The sequence below is a fragment of the Lutjanus erythropterus genome, chromosome 5 (assembly GCF_056507025.1).
Source record: "Lutjanus erythropterus isolate fLutEry1 chromosome 5, fLutEry1.hap2, whole genome shotgun sequence".
In the NCBI taxonomy this organism is placed as follows: domain Eukaryota; kingdom Metazoa; phylum Chordata; class Actinopteri; order Lutjaniformes; family Lutjanidae; genus Lutjanus; species Lutjanus erythropterus.
In genome coordinates, this window is record NC_139321.1 from 12,828,973 (window position 1) to 12,845,596 (window position 16,624).

General features: G+C 38.0%; 1 protein-coding gene across 2 annotated transcripts; it reads left to right on the forward strand.

The window, feature by feature from the left end:
- Positions 1–1,049: 1,049 nt before the first annotated feature.
- irf2b (interferon regulatory factor 2b) lies at positions 1,050–14,688 on the forward strand. Of its 2 annotated transcripts, none has more exons than XM_084718839.1 (9): positions 1,050–1,612; positions 3,903–3,995; positions 4,086–4,185; positions 5,316–5,492; positions 5,653–5,699; positions 7,564–7,678; positions 9,298–9,450; positions 11,228–11,265; positions 13,550–14,688. In XM_084718839.1, the coding sequence occupies exons 2-9, from the start codon at positions 3,909–3,911 to the stop codon at positions 13,817–13,819; spliced, it is 987 nt and encodes a 328-aa protein (XP_084574965.1). In that variant the 5' UTR covers positions 1,050–1,612; positions 3,903–3,908; the 3' UTR covers positions 13,820–14,688. The 2 variants fall into 2 exon arrangements, with proteins under 2 accessions (XP_084574965.1, XP_084574964.1); XM_084718838.1 differs by having other exon boundaries at positions 1,054–1,518.
- The last annotated feature ends 1,936 nt before the right edge of the window (positions 14,689–16,624 follow it).

Genomic DNA, 16,624 nt, shown 5'->3' on the forward strand with positions numbered 1-16,624 from the left:
TTTTCCAACTGCTGTAGATAGAGTCTGCCAGTGAAGGGGGAAGACAGAAAGAGAGGGAAACCACCCTTTATCTTTATCCACATTCAGGTTATGAGGTAATTGATTAATCATGATGGAAATCTGTGTCATTAAAGCCATTCAGCCACATACAATCACAAAACAAACAACACTCCAAAAGCTACATAAGAAATGTAACTGAAATAATATTTAAAATCTCTAACTATGTATATATTGTATATTTACACATACAGGTACACTGGGTAATTTAATTTTGTTTGATATGTTTTTAGGGTGACAGTGTTACATCTGTCCAGGGACTACTGAACACTGGTGCATTTACATTGACATATATGTTTATTAGTGTGCTAAACAAGGTCATTATGGTAAATTAAAATTAAACTAAAAACTACATCTAGGTGTGAGAAGACATTTTAGTTAACTGTATTATCATACTCAATTCATATCAGTATGACTGAGTGTTGTTTGTACCGTGGCCTAATACCTATTCTGCACTTCTCAATTCTCGCCCCTGACAAACACCCCCATTTGATGTATTTCTGTAAAACTAAAAACTAAACTGAAACAAGCACTAAACTAATCAAAATGAAACTGAATTGGAAAAAAAAATTAATGAAAAAACAAAACTATAGATGACTCTGGTTATTTAACCTTTGTGGTACTGAGATTTTTTCTTCTTTTATTTCAGACTGTCAATACATGGGGCAGTGGCAAAAGACAACATCCGCAACATCACACAAAAGAGTCAGAACGATGAAAAAACAACAGGAAAGACAAAAAAACACAAATCACATAAAATAAAATAAACTAGAAATAAGATAAAAATATAAGACATGAAGAAACACATACTAACACATACAAACTATACACACAAACTACATACACCTTTCAGATTTATGAATATATATGAAAAATAGTGTAGGATAATCGTATTGTAGGATAATTGTAATAAAGACATGATGTGTAGCATTATGCTAGGAGAAAAAAAAAAAAAATAATACTCCAAAGAGATACAGCGACTGGTCGCGCATGATACAAGCAGCAAACATTCACAGGAAAAGATATATAATAAAATAAGAACTGAGAAATTCCTAAAAATGTGATGAAACAGAAAATTTGCTTAAAAACGTCAAAGCTCTTTCACACTGACTGTTTTGACGTAACTTTTTTACGTGGTAGCCAGAAATCAGATCAGAGTGAGACCTCTTCGTGACTGATTTTTCCTTGGGAGCGCGCACGCGGCCAAAGCGACTTCCGCGACGCTCGAGACCGACCCGAAGCGAGAGCACGAGAGCAGGAGGGGGATTTCCAGCGCGAGCCCCCACTTCCCGAGCTGCCTGTTGTTTTGCTTTCGGTCTGGACACAGAAACAGAAATAAACGACGGACAACCTCTTCCTTTTCCAGTTTAAATCACAAATACAGCAACTTGTCCAACTTCAGCTGATTTTGTTGATTCCTACAGCGGGACTGTGAAGCTCCAGGCCGTCCAAACTGAACAGGTAACATGTTATTTCCGCATATTAACGCTGCTGACTTACAGCTCTCAGACTTCCTACAGGACGACATGACGGATCCAGAGCTCGCTGCTGCTCTGTAAGTGAAAGTAGTTTTTCTCTGTGTTTGTTGACGAGCTGTGGCATTTATTTTCACTTTTGGCTCGATTGTTTTTGGGTCAGCACGCTGGCAGACAGCTGACAAACAGAACGCGGTTAACTTCATCTGACCTCTATGGCTAAATCAAACTTTAATCCCAAATAGACCTGTTACGAACATTTCACTAAAGTCAGTGTAAGATGGTAAGAACTTGATGTCTGATAACATTTCATAACATGTAGCAGCATGTAAGGGGGGCTGTTATTAGTTTAAACTGACGTTAAGTGAGTAAAGTTTTAAATATAATGTAGGTGCTACTGTGACAGACTTATGAAGTGTTCATGTTGTGTTCAGGCCTTCGTGAATATGTTAGTAAATCAGAGTTTTCTTATAATTATGTTATTTGAACTGCATCATAGGTAGGTTGCCCTGTTAGCTTAAAATGTGTTTTTTTTTTTAGACATTTAAGAAATGTAATACACATCTGTATGCATTTTTTTGGGTGGCTGCCAGTAAGCAGGACAAGTCATGTCAAAACCGTTTTCAGAATCTTACTTAAAATGATACTTGAATTTGGGGGCTTATGTCTATAACCATATTAGGAAGTAAAACAATTCTGATATCAAAATATAGGCAGATATCACAATGCCCCCTGAAATGTGCTTATCAAACACTTGTGAGAGGATTTTTTTCCCCTTGTTTCTTGTGTCACAAAAAACTTTATTGTCCAAAATTACATCAGGTGTCTGAAACAGTGTATCTTCACTGGAATGGAAAAAGCATCAAATGTATCTTAAATGCTGCCCATAAAACTAAAAAAATAAAAACAATCTGCATTATGTTCTATCAGCAAAAAGTTTTAGTAGCAGCTAGGGCTGCAGCTAACTGCTATGATTATTTCCATGATTAATCTATACATCTCTAAGTCTTTAAAATGTATTTTTAAAAAGTGTTAAAAATGTTCATCAGACAACATGTATGCCAATACTGAAATAGATGCGAGAGGCCAATGTAGGCCCATTATATTTGTCTGGCTCTGCTTGAAATATAGACAAATATAGCCTCCCATTACACTTTGACCATGTCAGTTATAATTATAATGATTGGCTTTAGCTATCATGCAGACAATGTAAGTATTATTCGTTATTGATATTATTCATTCATACAGCCTGGATACTGGTGCACTTTATTTGTTTTTTAAAAATCAGGGATAGTAAAAGTCCCTCATTGTGCAATCAGAAACAAAAACACATTGCCACATAGTATTAAAACCACCAGTGTTTAGACTTACCCACATAAGGTTTCTACCTTTTTTGTACTTTAACCCTAAAAAAGACAAATTTTTCACTAATTCAGTCATAAAAAAAATGTATGCTCTATATATCTAGGATTTAACTACTGCACAATATACTATTTACTTACACCTTTTTAAACTTTTTGTTTCTGTAATATAAAGCTTATGATATTGTGCTGCAGTTGACCTGTATTTACTGTATACAGTGTTTCACTGAGCAGTAAACCCGGATGCAGCTGGAAGTTTCAACGCTGTGGCTCATAAGGGACAATATTTTGTATTTGATGCTGTGCCATGTCACCCTGTTTGACCTGTTAGGGAGCTCGTTCTCATGTCAGGACAGGAGGCAGTGCGTTGGCTCACTATAGCGTGCACAGGGAGTGTCAGGCTGCCTGCTGGCTGATCATGCCCACCGGACTTTGATCATGTCAGGGACCATACCCCTGCTCAGAAATCAAATGTGGCAGGGTGGGGTGGCAGAAGATTGCCCTCGCTTTAAATAAATAAATTACATGCTGTTTTCTTTTAGATGTTTCTGTTGTCCTCCCACTTGTCATTTATGCAGAAATATTTTTTTTTTAAAGTTGATTTTAGTTAGACAAAGAAGGTCAGGACCAGTTTTATTTGTGAACAGTATTTTTATGACTCCTGTTCTTTACAACACAAATTAAACAGTGGACTTGGGCAGGAGGTTTATCTTTACGACTGCAGACAAAATGGATTACACGGTCTCCTTCGTTTTGCTCACAAAGGATCATGGGAGAATAAACTTAAATAGTTGCTTCCTCTCACATTGGTTGGCAGAGTAGATCACGTGCTGTTATGTTTTGATGTTTGTATTGTTGCCTGTACTAATTACAACTCTTTTGAAGATGACTGTAATGCGGATCCATTTGGAGAAAATTCTTTAAATTGAAATGTAATCAATCATCATACATACTGATGTTGCTATCTGTAATATTATATACATGACTGTGTGTGTTTGTGTGCACACAGGACACAATGCCAGTAGAAAGAATGAGGATGCGGCCCTGGCTGGAGGAGCAGATTAACTCCTGTCAGATACCAGGGCTCAAATGGGTTAACAAAGTAAGTCCACACTAGTGGCTGCACACATACATGCATGCTGCACACACTAATATTATAGTTCAACTGCTGACAAAATGTTTCTGTGTGTAGGAAAAGAGGATCTTCCAAATCCCGTGGATGCATGCTGCACGTCATGGCTGGGATCTGGAGAAAGATGCTCCGCTCTTCATGAGATGGGCCATACACACTGGTAACAATGCACAGATCCAAGCAGACAATAAACTCACTGCTTCTCCTTTTCGGTGGTTTTCATTTTCATGCCTACCAGACCCTGCAGCAGTTCTCTGTCTAAAATCAAAGACACTTTCAATTTGCGTAGTATTTTTAGGTAAGAAATCAAAACAATTGAGGTGTTGGAGTGTCCCATTCCCACCTGCCCTTGTAAAGAAGCAAACAGTCGTTCTGTAAGAGCAGGAAATCCCGTAATTCTGCTGCATCATTTAAGAGGAAAATGTTTCACAAACCAGGTAGATTCTTCTTGTCAGGAGGATGTCCCCACGGTCAGAAAAACATTCCAAAAATGAAATGGCTTGTACACCTCTAATACTTAAAATTAATTTTTATGCTTATATTGTCAGCAGGAAGTACTGCTTTATTTTCAGTTCTACACTTTAGGTGTCTGAAATACGCAGAAGTCAACTGACAGACATATCACCACTCGAAACCATGACCTAGTTCAGTGACCAATAAATGAACATTTTTTGCAGTATCATGTGTATTTATGGCTTATTTTTCATTGTGAGTGACTGAAAACGTATTACTGCCATGCCAGAAAAAGAAAATTGGGTCAATATCATGTTATAACTATACCTAGAAACTGTTCTTGTTATAACAGCATACTGTTTATCTTATTATAGTGTGAAAAGTTTCCTGATGTAAGACGATAGTATATTGTTATAACAAGGGAAGTTTCTTGTTTTAACATGATAACTTTGTATGTCGTAATAATGTGAAAATATATTTTTATAATGAGAAAAACATTTTCTTTCTAATAATAAACATTTTGTGTTATAACATAATAATGATCAGTCTATTTTTCTTGCTTGGCAGCAATACACAACTGTACTAAACATATCTGGACTAAAAAAGTGAATGGTTTCAAACTATCAAACTAAATAATATCTTTGTATTGAACCTGTCAATTTAAAACTGCTATACAGAAGGTAAAAAAGTCTTTAAACATTTTTAAATAGGTTCAAGTCTTTTGTCATAGTTTGTTCGTTGTAACTGTTGCATGATGTGTCATACTACATACTACAGTCATCTGCAGCAATAAATAACTACTTTGTCTTTGTCTTCTGTGATTTTCTGTATCTGTAGGTAAATACCAGCCAGGCGTTGACCGTCCAGATCCCAAGACGTGGAAGGCTAATTTCCGCTGTGCAATGAACAGCCTGCCGGACATCGAGGAGGTGAAGGATAAAAGCATCAAAAAGGGAACAAATGCCTTCAGAGTATATAAGATGCTCTCCTCCTCAGAGAGAAGCCTGAAGAAAGGTGAGTGCTGATCCTCAGCTCAGTGTGGTTAACAACTCAGTCACTTTTCTCTGTTTGGTCTGTGGATTTATAATCCCACATTCACTGTTTCAGATCTGTTGCACTGTGGCTTTTAAATCAGTGTCTGGAAATGTTTGTTTCTGTGTGTGTGTCCATTTAGGAAAGAAGAAGACAGACAAGGAGGGGAGGCCCAAGGGAAATAAAGAGGTACATAAACGTGTAAAAGTCTTTTTACACCTGAAATCCACAGCATTTCCACGAAAGCCTGGTGGTTTTTGTGGTCACCTAACACAAACATTTCTTAAAGAGGCCGTTCACATGTGACTTAACTCTGCTAAATACATTCAACATTTTACTGGGAGATGATGGGAAATAATAACACCACAAAAGAAGAGCGTGTTTCTTATTTCTCACTCAAGCCTTGTAATTAATTGTCCTCCTGGCTAGTTTGGTTCCATGTGAGGCAACCCAGAAGTATTTGCAGAGAAATATCGTGCCAAAGTAGAGCAAACAATTTCTGGAAGTCTTACTCATTCCTGAGTTGGCAAATCTGCAGAGTATCTGATGTGAGCAATCAACTCAGGCACCGGCTCCCACATGACACAAATGTTTGCCAGAGTAGGTGCAGTAACCAAGCCTTCTTCCCCAATTTGGCTCTGTCTCTTTAAGCAACGCACAAATAAAACCAGTAGCTGCCGTTGTAAATAAATGAATAAACATGTGAAAAGAATAAACATTCACTGATTTTTAACTTTTCCAGACCATCCTCAAATCTGTATTTAAATATAAATTTGAGCGTGAAGTCAAATCTGAAGAAAAAAAAATTCATTTTCTCTAAAAGTAACATCTGTAATACATTATAAGAATATTCACAAATTCAGTATCTGAAATGGAATAATGTCTTATAAACACCAGACAGTTGCTAATATTATAGAGTGCTGTCACTTTACATAAAGCTCACAAAGTCATTGTATATCTTATTGCTGTTTATAAGACATTATTCCATGTCATAAACTTAGAATTTATCATCTGTTATGATATGTTAGAGCAGATCTCTATGTGTCTTTATAACTGGCTAAAGTCATGGTAGTTATAATGTGCTTCGTAGCCCAGGACTCGGATTCTTTGTCTTTTTGGCAGTGGGGTGTAAAGCACTATGTCCACCACTTATAATGCTTCACCAACCTTGTTATAAGTTGTTATGCACGATTATAAACATATATAAAGATATTAAAGTTCTATGAATGCGTTATGTCTTATGAATGTGCTTACAGTGCACTACAGACATACTTTTCATTGAAAATGTTACCAATTACTCCTTAAAAAATTGAGTCACTAATTATAAATACAGTCTAAATAAATGTACTCCCTTATTCTGTGTTTTCCTTTTTAAACATTCATTTTGACTTAACTTTCCTAAAGTACTTAATTAATGACATAATGAAGGATTAAAAGTAGTAGGAGTCAGAAATGCTAAAATCCCAACAACACTGAGACTGTTCTGTCTGCTAAACAGGCTATAAATAAATAAGAAGACATTAAAGTTGTTGAGTGCTTGTTTAATATTTGGCAGGTTAGTTTAGTATATTTTGCTCAGTTTGATTTGTGTGTTTACACGAGTGAACTCCAGATATCAGCTTTGTATCCTGGTTACGTCTTAGTTGGAATAAGTTGTTTACAGTTACAAGTAGATTTTTATAAATACCAAAGGAAGTCTCTGCACTGAGTCACCACATCCCCACTGAATTTAGAGTTTCTTATGAACACATTTTGAATGTAATGAAACAATTTTAATAAGGATACTGTGTTTAAAAGGGCATGAGAGTATTGGTGTGCATATAACTGGTGTAAATGGACTTCTGTGCTTTAGAAGATTGGATGCAATGTTTTCTGTACTACTTGTTCTGCTAATATTTGTTGACCACGGTGTGATGAAAATACAACAACAGAACTTCTGCAAATAAGAGTCATCGTCACACACAAACACTGCATGCACAGCTGAATATATCTTTTTTTTTCTTTTTCATTTCATTTTCATTTTCATCATTTTTCTTTCTGTTTTTCCCATCAGGTAGCTTCTCCTGATGCTCATGTTGGACCTCTTGACTACACCAAACAGGAAATGACCAAGCAGGATATGATCAAGCAGGAAACAGTAGAATTTACAGTAACGGACAGTGCCTCAGGTACCGCACCTCTTATTTATTAATTGTTTGTGGCTATTACTGGTCCTACGTGTGCTCATATTTCTGCTTGGATGTGTTGTCAGTGTGAAAGGGTTCATTGTAATCCCAGAAATATTGCTAGTTACATTTTTCCATTTCTTGTTGTTGACTGGTTTCCTATAACAGTAAGCATGGCCACGTAATTATATTGAAAAGTGTGCGTGCAAGATTAGAATGGAAGGAAACTCTCATTTAAAAATACCCGAAAGTGCCATTTCCTGTGATATAAAGGCTTCTGTCATGATCAATAAAGCTGCACTTTCACTATAAAGCTCAGTTTATATTGCACTGTTAAATAAAAGTAATTGTTTTTCATTGTGTTCTGTACTTTCAGCAGTAAGTGACAGATAAATAGACACAGGGCAATCATTGACTGCATACTGCTGTTAGAAACTCAATATAATCCAGTTATTAGTCTGATCAGCAACCATAAGTGATCAATACATTGATCCAACCAATACGTACAACTTTATCATACTTTAGCAGCTATGTAGTGTTTCTGTCTGTGTGGCAAAACACTGGAAACATGTACATGCAGTATTTTCAGTTTGAATTAAACTAAAGCTTTCTGTGCTCTTTGGAGAAAATATTAGGCCGGACTGCTTTTAAGAATTACGACAATTCCTCACGTCCGTGAAAACGCATACCTCAAGAAATACAAGATAAAAGGCTCAATATGTCAACAGTCTTCCTGTTAGTTCAGCATCAATATAATCCATAATGCCAAATGCAAACTTTTTTTTCCACAAACTTTTTCAATTAAATGGAATCAAATTTAATTAGGATTTTGTCACCTCGACCCCCTCAACAGCCTGTGCTGGTTAGCTGCACTGTTTTAATATGAGGAAGCCGTGTGAACTAGAGGTGACCTGTGAAATTAGATTTCACTGATAAAGATTTCTCACTAAAATAAGAGCTGGTGGATCAGGTATATGCCGATTTAAACACAGACTCATAACACCAGTAACTGACTCTCATCATCGTGTGTGTGATGGTATTTGAGGAGAGTTTTTTGGCCATCATCAAGGAAACTAGTTTGTTTTTAAGGTAGAGCACACCTGTCTTCAGATGGTAAACAAGACAAGACAAGACAAGAAAAGACTGATTTAAGACAAGTCAGATAAAGATGATTCATTGCAGAATGCTTTGTTTTGTGATTTTTTATTTTTTAAATTTTTTTCTGTGGCTCTAATGTTTAAAAGTAGTAACATTGTATGACCAAAAAGTATGGATACAAAAGCATGTATGTGCTCTGCCAAATCTGATAGTTGGGATGCAGCTGCATCGTTTGCTCGGGCGCCTATGCTAGTAAGAGCTATGATTTCCACCATTTAAAAATAATTAGTTTAGTTTAATGCTTTGCCATGCAATCAGTTTACGTTCATAAATAATGAATTACTACACTTGGATTTTTGAGGTGTACAAATATCTGATGGAAGATTAAAACATGACTTGTAATCTTGCAAAAGTGGTTTGATGTATAACTAGATTTTACCACACATTGAATATATCTTGATCAATAAATCATTTACTGCATTGCAGTGAATTCATCGTGACATGTCCTGTCTGCCCTTTCACAGCCATTCATAGTTCAGTAGAAGACCATGTGATCACCAGCGAGCAGCTGCCATTCGTCTGTCAGACAATCGAAGTGACCACTGAGAACGAAGAGCAGACTGTCAGCTCCTCCCACTCGTACCCGCTCCAAATCTCTCCTGTGTCTTCGTGCTGCGGTGAGATCACGCACACACACACACACACACACAAACACACACACACTCACAGTAGCATTTCCAGCAGAGGACATTACATTGACTTACATGACTAAACCTTATCCTGCCTGTTACAACTGCTCGCCTAAAACCTAACCCAAGTCTTCACCCTAAAATATAATGATTTGTATCGTGAGTTCTTGTATTTTGTCCCCATAATGAAGGGGAGTCCCCACAGTGTGAGTGTGCAAACAGATTTATGTCCCCACAACACATGTCCACAGACACACACACACGCACACACGCACACACGTACACACACACACACACACACACACACACACACACACACACACACACACACACACACACACACACACACACACTGCTTGTAACAAAATGTGGTAAAAAGTGGAGTAAATAGATTAGTAACTTGGGACCAGGCCCGTATAAGCAGTAACTGTCGAAGTTATTCAGAACCACAGATTTGACCACAATTACAAAGACAACACACACACACACACACACACACACACAAAGAAGCAACTTTGTAGGGCATGGTTACTGTGTTCAAACAGGGCTTCATCTGGCTGTCACATCAGTTCTTGTTAATTTGGTTTGGATTAATTGCCGTTCATTTTAAGTAGCCAGCAAGTACGAAAACTGGTTCAGACTGTGACCCCATGAACTGCTCATATCTGTCACTATTACATCATCCGCCTCTGCCTCTGCATCTTCTGTATTACAGTGCCTAGATCTTATCTTTAGTGGGGAACAACATGGGCAAAGCAGCTGCACGTTGAGAGCAGCCAACAGTAGATGAAAGAAGCGTAAAACGCCATCACGATCATGACTGTGACCTAAGGCTGCAATGATTATTTTCATAGTCAATTGTTTTCTTGATTAATCGTTGTTTGGTCTATAAAAAGTCAGAAAATAGTGAAAAAATGTTGATGACTGTTTCCCGTAACTCAAGGTGAGGTCCTCAAATGTCTCATTTTGCTCACAACCCAAAGACATAATGTTTACTGCCAGAGAGGTATAAAGAAAATATTCACAAATCAATTTATTTACAAAGCTGAAATCAGAGAATTTTGACTTTTCTTCATAGGAAATTACTCAAATGATTGATTGATTATCAAAATAGTAAGCAATGTATTTAGTAATCTCTTATTTGATTAATTGTTGCAGCTCCTCTGTGATTTAATTCAACTTTTCCAGACTGTTTTTGAGGTTGTAGTTGGAATAGCAAAACAACTTTTGCTAGAATTAGATGTAAGATAAAAGCTTGCAAGTAAAGAATATAAAACGTGTTCTTCTGGAAAAAAGGATTCATGCAGGATCAATGCCAAGTGCAGTCTGGTGCTTCCACCCTGAGTTTATCTCGCTTCTTTGTGAATCCATCTTCTTTCTCTCCCAACCAGTCATTCAGGCAGGGTTGGCTCTACCAGTTTACAGCTGCAATCATCCAATCTCTCTTTCTTCTTCTCTGTGCATTGTTTTCATCTTTCTTAGTTTCTACCATGACCTTAACATGTATCCCTTCTTTAACGTGTAATTTTAAATGTGCTGTTGTGTGCAGATGTTTGCTCTGTTTGCTTCTGTTGGACGTGAGCCTTGCCAAATTGTTTTTATGGTTAAAAGCAAGATTTGATTGAACTCTTCCTCTTTATTCCATGTATCTCTCTGTCAGCTTTCTTCCTTCCTGATGTATGTGATCTAAGGATGACTTATTACAAAATGTCCATTTCCTGAATACTAATTCATTAACTGTCTGTGTGTGTCTTTATTTCTGCAGGCAGCGACACAGAGAGTGACACAGAAGACACCAAAGAGGTGAGTCTCCTATAATAAACACTTATACACAGATGAATGAATGAATTATTAACCGCTCTGATCCTCAGATAAACAGGTTTTTACCTGCTTCAGCCTTACTGCTGAAACAGGGTGTGTGTGTGTGTGTGTGTGTGTGTGTGTGTGTGTGTGTGTGTGTGTGTGTGTGTGTGTGTGTGTGTGTGTGTGTGTGTGTGTGTGTGTGTGTGTGTGTGTGTGTGTGCGTGCGTGCGTGCGTGTGTGTTTTTCCTTCCTGTAATGTTGCGAGAGAGTGAGAAAGGGGAGGACCTTGTCAGGAACTGTGGCTGTCAAACATTAACAGTTTCATCTGAGGTTGTCCTTTGTAGTACATTGTACCCACAGTCAACACGTGTGTACACACACACACACACACACACACACACACACACACACACACTACCCCTTATCAGTGGTAGGAGTGCAGCATTCCTAACTATGTTGAACATAGAAAATGTTTTTATAATAGTCAATAAGAAAACAGTTTTTTGGCCAGCATTGGACACAGCAACACAGGCATCTTTTACATGCAATTTATTTCTAAGCAGCATCCCGTGACACATGTAATGCACAGTAGGGCTGCAATTTAATTATTTTCATTATTAACTAATCTGCAGATCATTTTTGTGATGAATTAATTACTTGTTTAGTCCAGGGGGTTTTCAAAGTCTCCTCTCAGACAGAGCTTGGAAAAAGGTTCCCTAACCCCGCTCGCTTGGTTTACTTGCTTTGTTTTGCTCAATTCCTGAATGCCAGTAGGATCATGATTAAGTTATTTGATCTAGTAAACAGTCACCAGCTAAACCAAACTAGCCTGATATTGCTGTTTGCGGAACTTCAGACTACACCAAATACATTAAAAAGCTCTGTCTAAAAGCATTTATTAGTTTCTGGGAAAGTGGGAAAAACAGTATAATTCCCCCAAAAGACTGCATCTCTGAACTATGTCACCAAATCACACGTTTAGGCTGTTCTGTGAGATCCTTTCGATGACTAATGTAGTAAATAATGTTTACAATATTTTTTCACATTCTCTGAACCCCAACCCCCCCTCACTCGCCTCCCACTTTGAAAACCTCTGGGTTTAGTCTTTTAAATGTCACAGACTGTGCAAAATACTCGTCACAAATTTCCCAGACTCCAAAGTGACGTCTTCAGAGTGCTTCTGTTGTTCAACAGTCCTCAACTCAGGGACTTTTCATTTACTGTGCCAATATACCAAAAAAGCAGTAAATCCTTAGATTTAAGAAGATGGAAAGGGTTGAAATTTATGCTTGAAAAATGACTGTAACAATTACTCAATTATCAAAACAGTTGGCAAGTAATTTTCTTGATTGATTAATCAACTAATTGTTGCACTAATGTATAAATATTAAGACTTAATCACAGAGACGTTCATCTCTTTGATCATTTTCACTGTGGTGTTTTTGGTGTTTGATTTACGGTGTACAGGGTTCTTGCGGAGGTTAGAAATCCTTGTAAACACTTGAATTTTAAAGTTTTTTTTAAGTTTTCAAGTTTTAAAAAGTGCTTGGAATTTGGATGAAGGTATTGAAAGTGCTTGAAATTGTAATTGCATTGCTTTCGTAATAAGTAGCTCTCTGAATAGTTGGGTTTTTTTAAAGAAAAGAAATAAAATATGTCATGTACAACTGCTTTTACCTTTCACACAAAAGAAAGACGACTGCCACTCTGCACGTGTGGCTACTGTTGGTGTGATCGTCGGTCTTTGTTGATGTGTGTCCTCTGATGGAACAGTGAGTGGGAGGTTAACAGACAACAGCATGCTGAGAGGTTGCTGTTTTTAATGAGCGTGTGCTTGAAAACGAAACATTGAACAAAAGGAGTTACTGAAATTGAAATTATTGTCTGGTAATTGTTTGGGTGATCATTTTTTGTTATTCCGTCAGGTTATATAAGATGTTGAGTTTACCCACAGACAGGTGACAGTTTTCAAACGTGAAACTTTGTTGTGTTTTCCTTTAATTTGTCACCCTTCTGTAGAATTCTATCATGACACAAGTTTGGTTGTTTATAGCACAATAACCTCTGACTTTATGTGATAAAGAGATGAAAAAGATCGAATCATTTTCATTATGTATAGAAATTTCTCATTTACCACAACTGTAAGGTGGTGGCAAAGCATGCAAATGCATGCTTTCTCCACAATTTAACCACAACGTACGTCAAGAATTCTGACTGTATTTTTGCGTAAATGCAGATATGTCACCTTCCTCTGCTTCTCCTTTTTCATTGTTTTAACTGACAGGGTGCCGGCACAGGCTGGAGACGGGAGAGCAGCACATCAGTTCTCAGGCTTCCCACGTGTTCTCTCCCCGGCATGGCCACCTTTGTCACTGCAAACAAGCCCAACTTTAGGGTGACCAGCACACGGGACCCAGCCCCACTCATCAGCTACCACACTGACGGCTGGACGCCAGCCTACAGCCAGAACTCTGTCACATCCCCGACGACGAGCCACACCCACGAGGTGCGCGCAAGTGTCATTATGAAAACTTCTGATGTCACTTCCTCCTGACCTCTGACCCCAGATGAGGGAGTATCGACACTGCTTCCAGGGCATAGGAGTGATTGATTGTTTTCTCCATCAGGGCTGCGTGTAGCCTAAAGAACCTTTGATTTTATTGCAGCTTCTGTCTGGGCCACAAATTCTCTCACTTTTCTTTTGTTTGGAGAACTTGGCATGACTTGTCTACTAATTGGTAAACACTTCAGCCCAGTTCATTATTTTGGCATCTGTATGGCTGTTTGTGGACCATCCATGGTCCGTGTCCGTTTTGGACTGAATCTGGCCTTTTAGATACCATAATCATCCATGTGTCACTGGTAGGTCCACTTCTCTGCTGCTTTGTGCTAACACTTTAGCATACACTATGACAAATGAAAGACATTTACCACTTTTATCTAAAGAAAGAAAATGTTGCTTTTAGTTGTGGAAATTCCTCACCATTTTTTTATTGCACAACCTATAGATGAATATCTTTTTTAAATGTATTGCTTAGCTTTATGTTTGAAACTACATCCTCATGATCATCCACTGCATTTTTTAAGCCGTATGCTGTCTCAAATCACCTTAAACCTTAGCTTGAAACCTTGAATTTCATACACATTTTTCAAAACTCTGTCATAAAATTGCCAGAGTTGGCCACAGGTCATTTAAGATTATTCACTATTAAGTACTAAAACCAATTATGTGCTTGTGTGAGCTCAAGTGTTAGCATGAAGCATCGCACCGAATGCAGGAACACATGGCTTTTGACAGTTTTATGGAAAATGAAATCTCTGTATGCAAACTAGCTACTAGCTTGCAAGTTGCGAAAAGAATCAAAGGCTTGTCTTTTTATCAAGATAAAGAGTGACAATCTTTATGAAGCCCTGATTTGCCCTGCAGTGGAAAGCAGGCATGTGCGTATCTGTCTTTCTGTCTGGAGACCTCAGGACCCGCCAACACGCAGACAGAACAGAACGACAGACTCACTGACAGACAGACTGACAGACTGTGAACAATGTATTCATGTCTTCTCCTCTCTCCTGGTGTTAATAATGTACATACAGCTTTTATGTATGTGTGCCTGCAAGCCGCTTCTGCACCTTACAGACAGCACTGGTGTGAATGTGTGTGTGTGAATGTGTGAGAGAGGGAGAGAAAAAGCCTTATTGAAGATGTGTGCCTTTGACAGAGTGCGGCTGGATTCAAACTATCTGTGCTTTAGTCTGCCAGTGACACATGCACGTAGCTTTCAGGAATTGTGTTTGGTCCCGTGTGGACTGAGACAGCAGACAGTGTTTAGTGGGGGAGTGTGGAGGAATGAAGAAGTGGTTTTATTTCTATGCACAGAGAGTCTTGACCTGGTTAACTTTCGCAGTTAGAAGTGAGTGCAATCTGCAGTCAATGCTGCACATTTAAAAGGATAGTGCTGATTTTTTTTGAGGTGGGCTTGTATGGACTACTTAATCATAGTCGGTGTATTTACCTACAGTGGATGGCGTTTGACAGGAACTGGGCTGCTGTTGCCTCAATCTGTTAGTTTGATTGTGTTGCTGTGTGACTTCTGTGTTTTAAAAGTTAAGTTTGGATTCACCAATAACTCAAACAAACTAATAGGTCGAGGCAGCAGTAGACTAACTGCTCCCGTGTTCTGCGAGGTAAAATTACTGATTTTGCAAAAGGAGTCTGGTTGGGCGAGAGAGAGCGATGTTTGGCTTATGTAACAGCAGTTTCCCATTGGAAAAGGCTGTCATCAGAGTGAAAATATTCTAAATATAGTATATACTTAAAGTGATATTATTATTATTTTTTTAAGTAATTAAAATACCTTTTGCTGTTGACACTGTCCACAGCCGGACATTGCTTAGCTTCTGTGCTGGTTTGATCTTTGCTTCTACACACTCAGGGCATGTAGACTGACTTCGAATGTAGGTAATGCACCGACTATGGAGAAGTACCTCAAATAACCCCACTTCAAATAATCTGAACTACCCCTTCAAGGGAATATATTGCTATGATAACGTTGAATAGGGAAGTCCGGGCTGCATGAGATACATCCCAGTGGACTGTGACATTATCAGCAGAGGCTGAGCTCTGTTGTTTTTAACTCACACTTGTTTTTTACAGTCTAGTCTCTGAGCTCAAAACTTCCCATTTCCCAGTTGACTTGAGTGCACACATGTCGAAGTCTTTACTCTGTTTTACTCTCCATTCCTCCTAGCTTAATAGCCACTAGCATTAATCCTGATGTCTTAAATATAAAGTCATTCTTTTGACTTTGTTAAAGAAAAATATATGCACAGAATGGCACCAAATGTCTTGTTTTCTGTTTGACAAGCCATTATTGGAGCAAGCTCATTGCTTTCGATATTATTTTGCATAATATAACTTATCTTAAAACAGGGCTGAATAATTAATCAAAATTTTATTGAAATTGCAATAAGGGTAACTGCAATTTTCAAACTGATGGAGGTGCAGTATTTGTTAAAGGCAAAATTAGTGTCAAAATATCATTTTAAATTAAATATTGGCATGCTGCAAAGATGTCCTGGCCTGCAGATCATATTCATTTTAATATGTTTTTGAATTAATTTATCGCAATTGCAATGTCTGCCGATGTAATTGCAATGAACTTCTTTTTTGTTTTTTAATCATTCAGCCTTGCCTTAAAAGTAAAACAATATGTCATGTGCGTATTAGGTCCCCTGAAAGTCACAGCTCTTCAGTTATAAATCATGATGAGTGTATCAGAAAGCTACTTGTGTTAGCAGTGAGCAGGCTAAAGCACAGGCTAAAGTCCCAGCCTGCCCTCAGCAAACTCCAGAGGGAACAGCT

Excerpts from the sequence above, each read along its gene's own strand:
- irf2b (XM_084718839.1), top strand. The coding sequence starts at position 3,909 with ATGCCAGTAGAAAGAATGAGGATGCGGCCCTGGCTGGAGGAGCAGATT. Across the intron at positions 3,996-4,085 it reads GGCTCAAATGGGTTAACAAA|GAAAAGAGGATCTTCCAAAT; the intron begins GTAAGTCCACAC and ends TTCTGTGTGTAG. Across the intron at positions 4,186-5,315 it reads GAGATGGGCCATACACACTG|GTAAATACCAGCCAGGCGTT; the intron begins GTAACAATGCAC and ends CTGTATCTGTAG.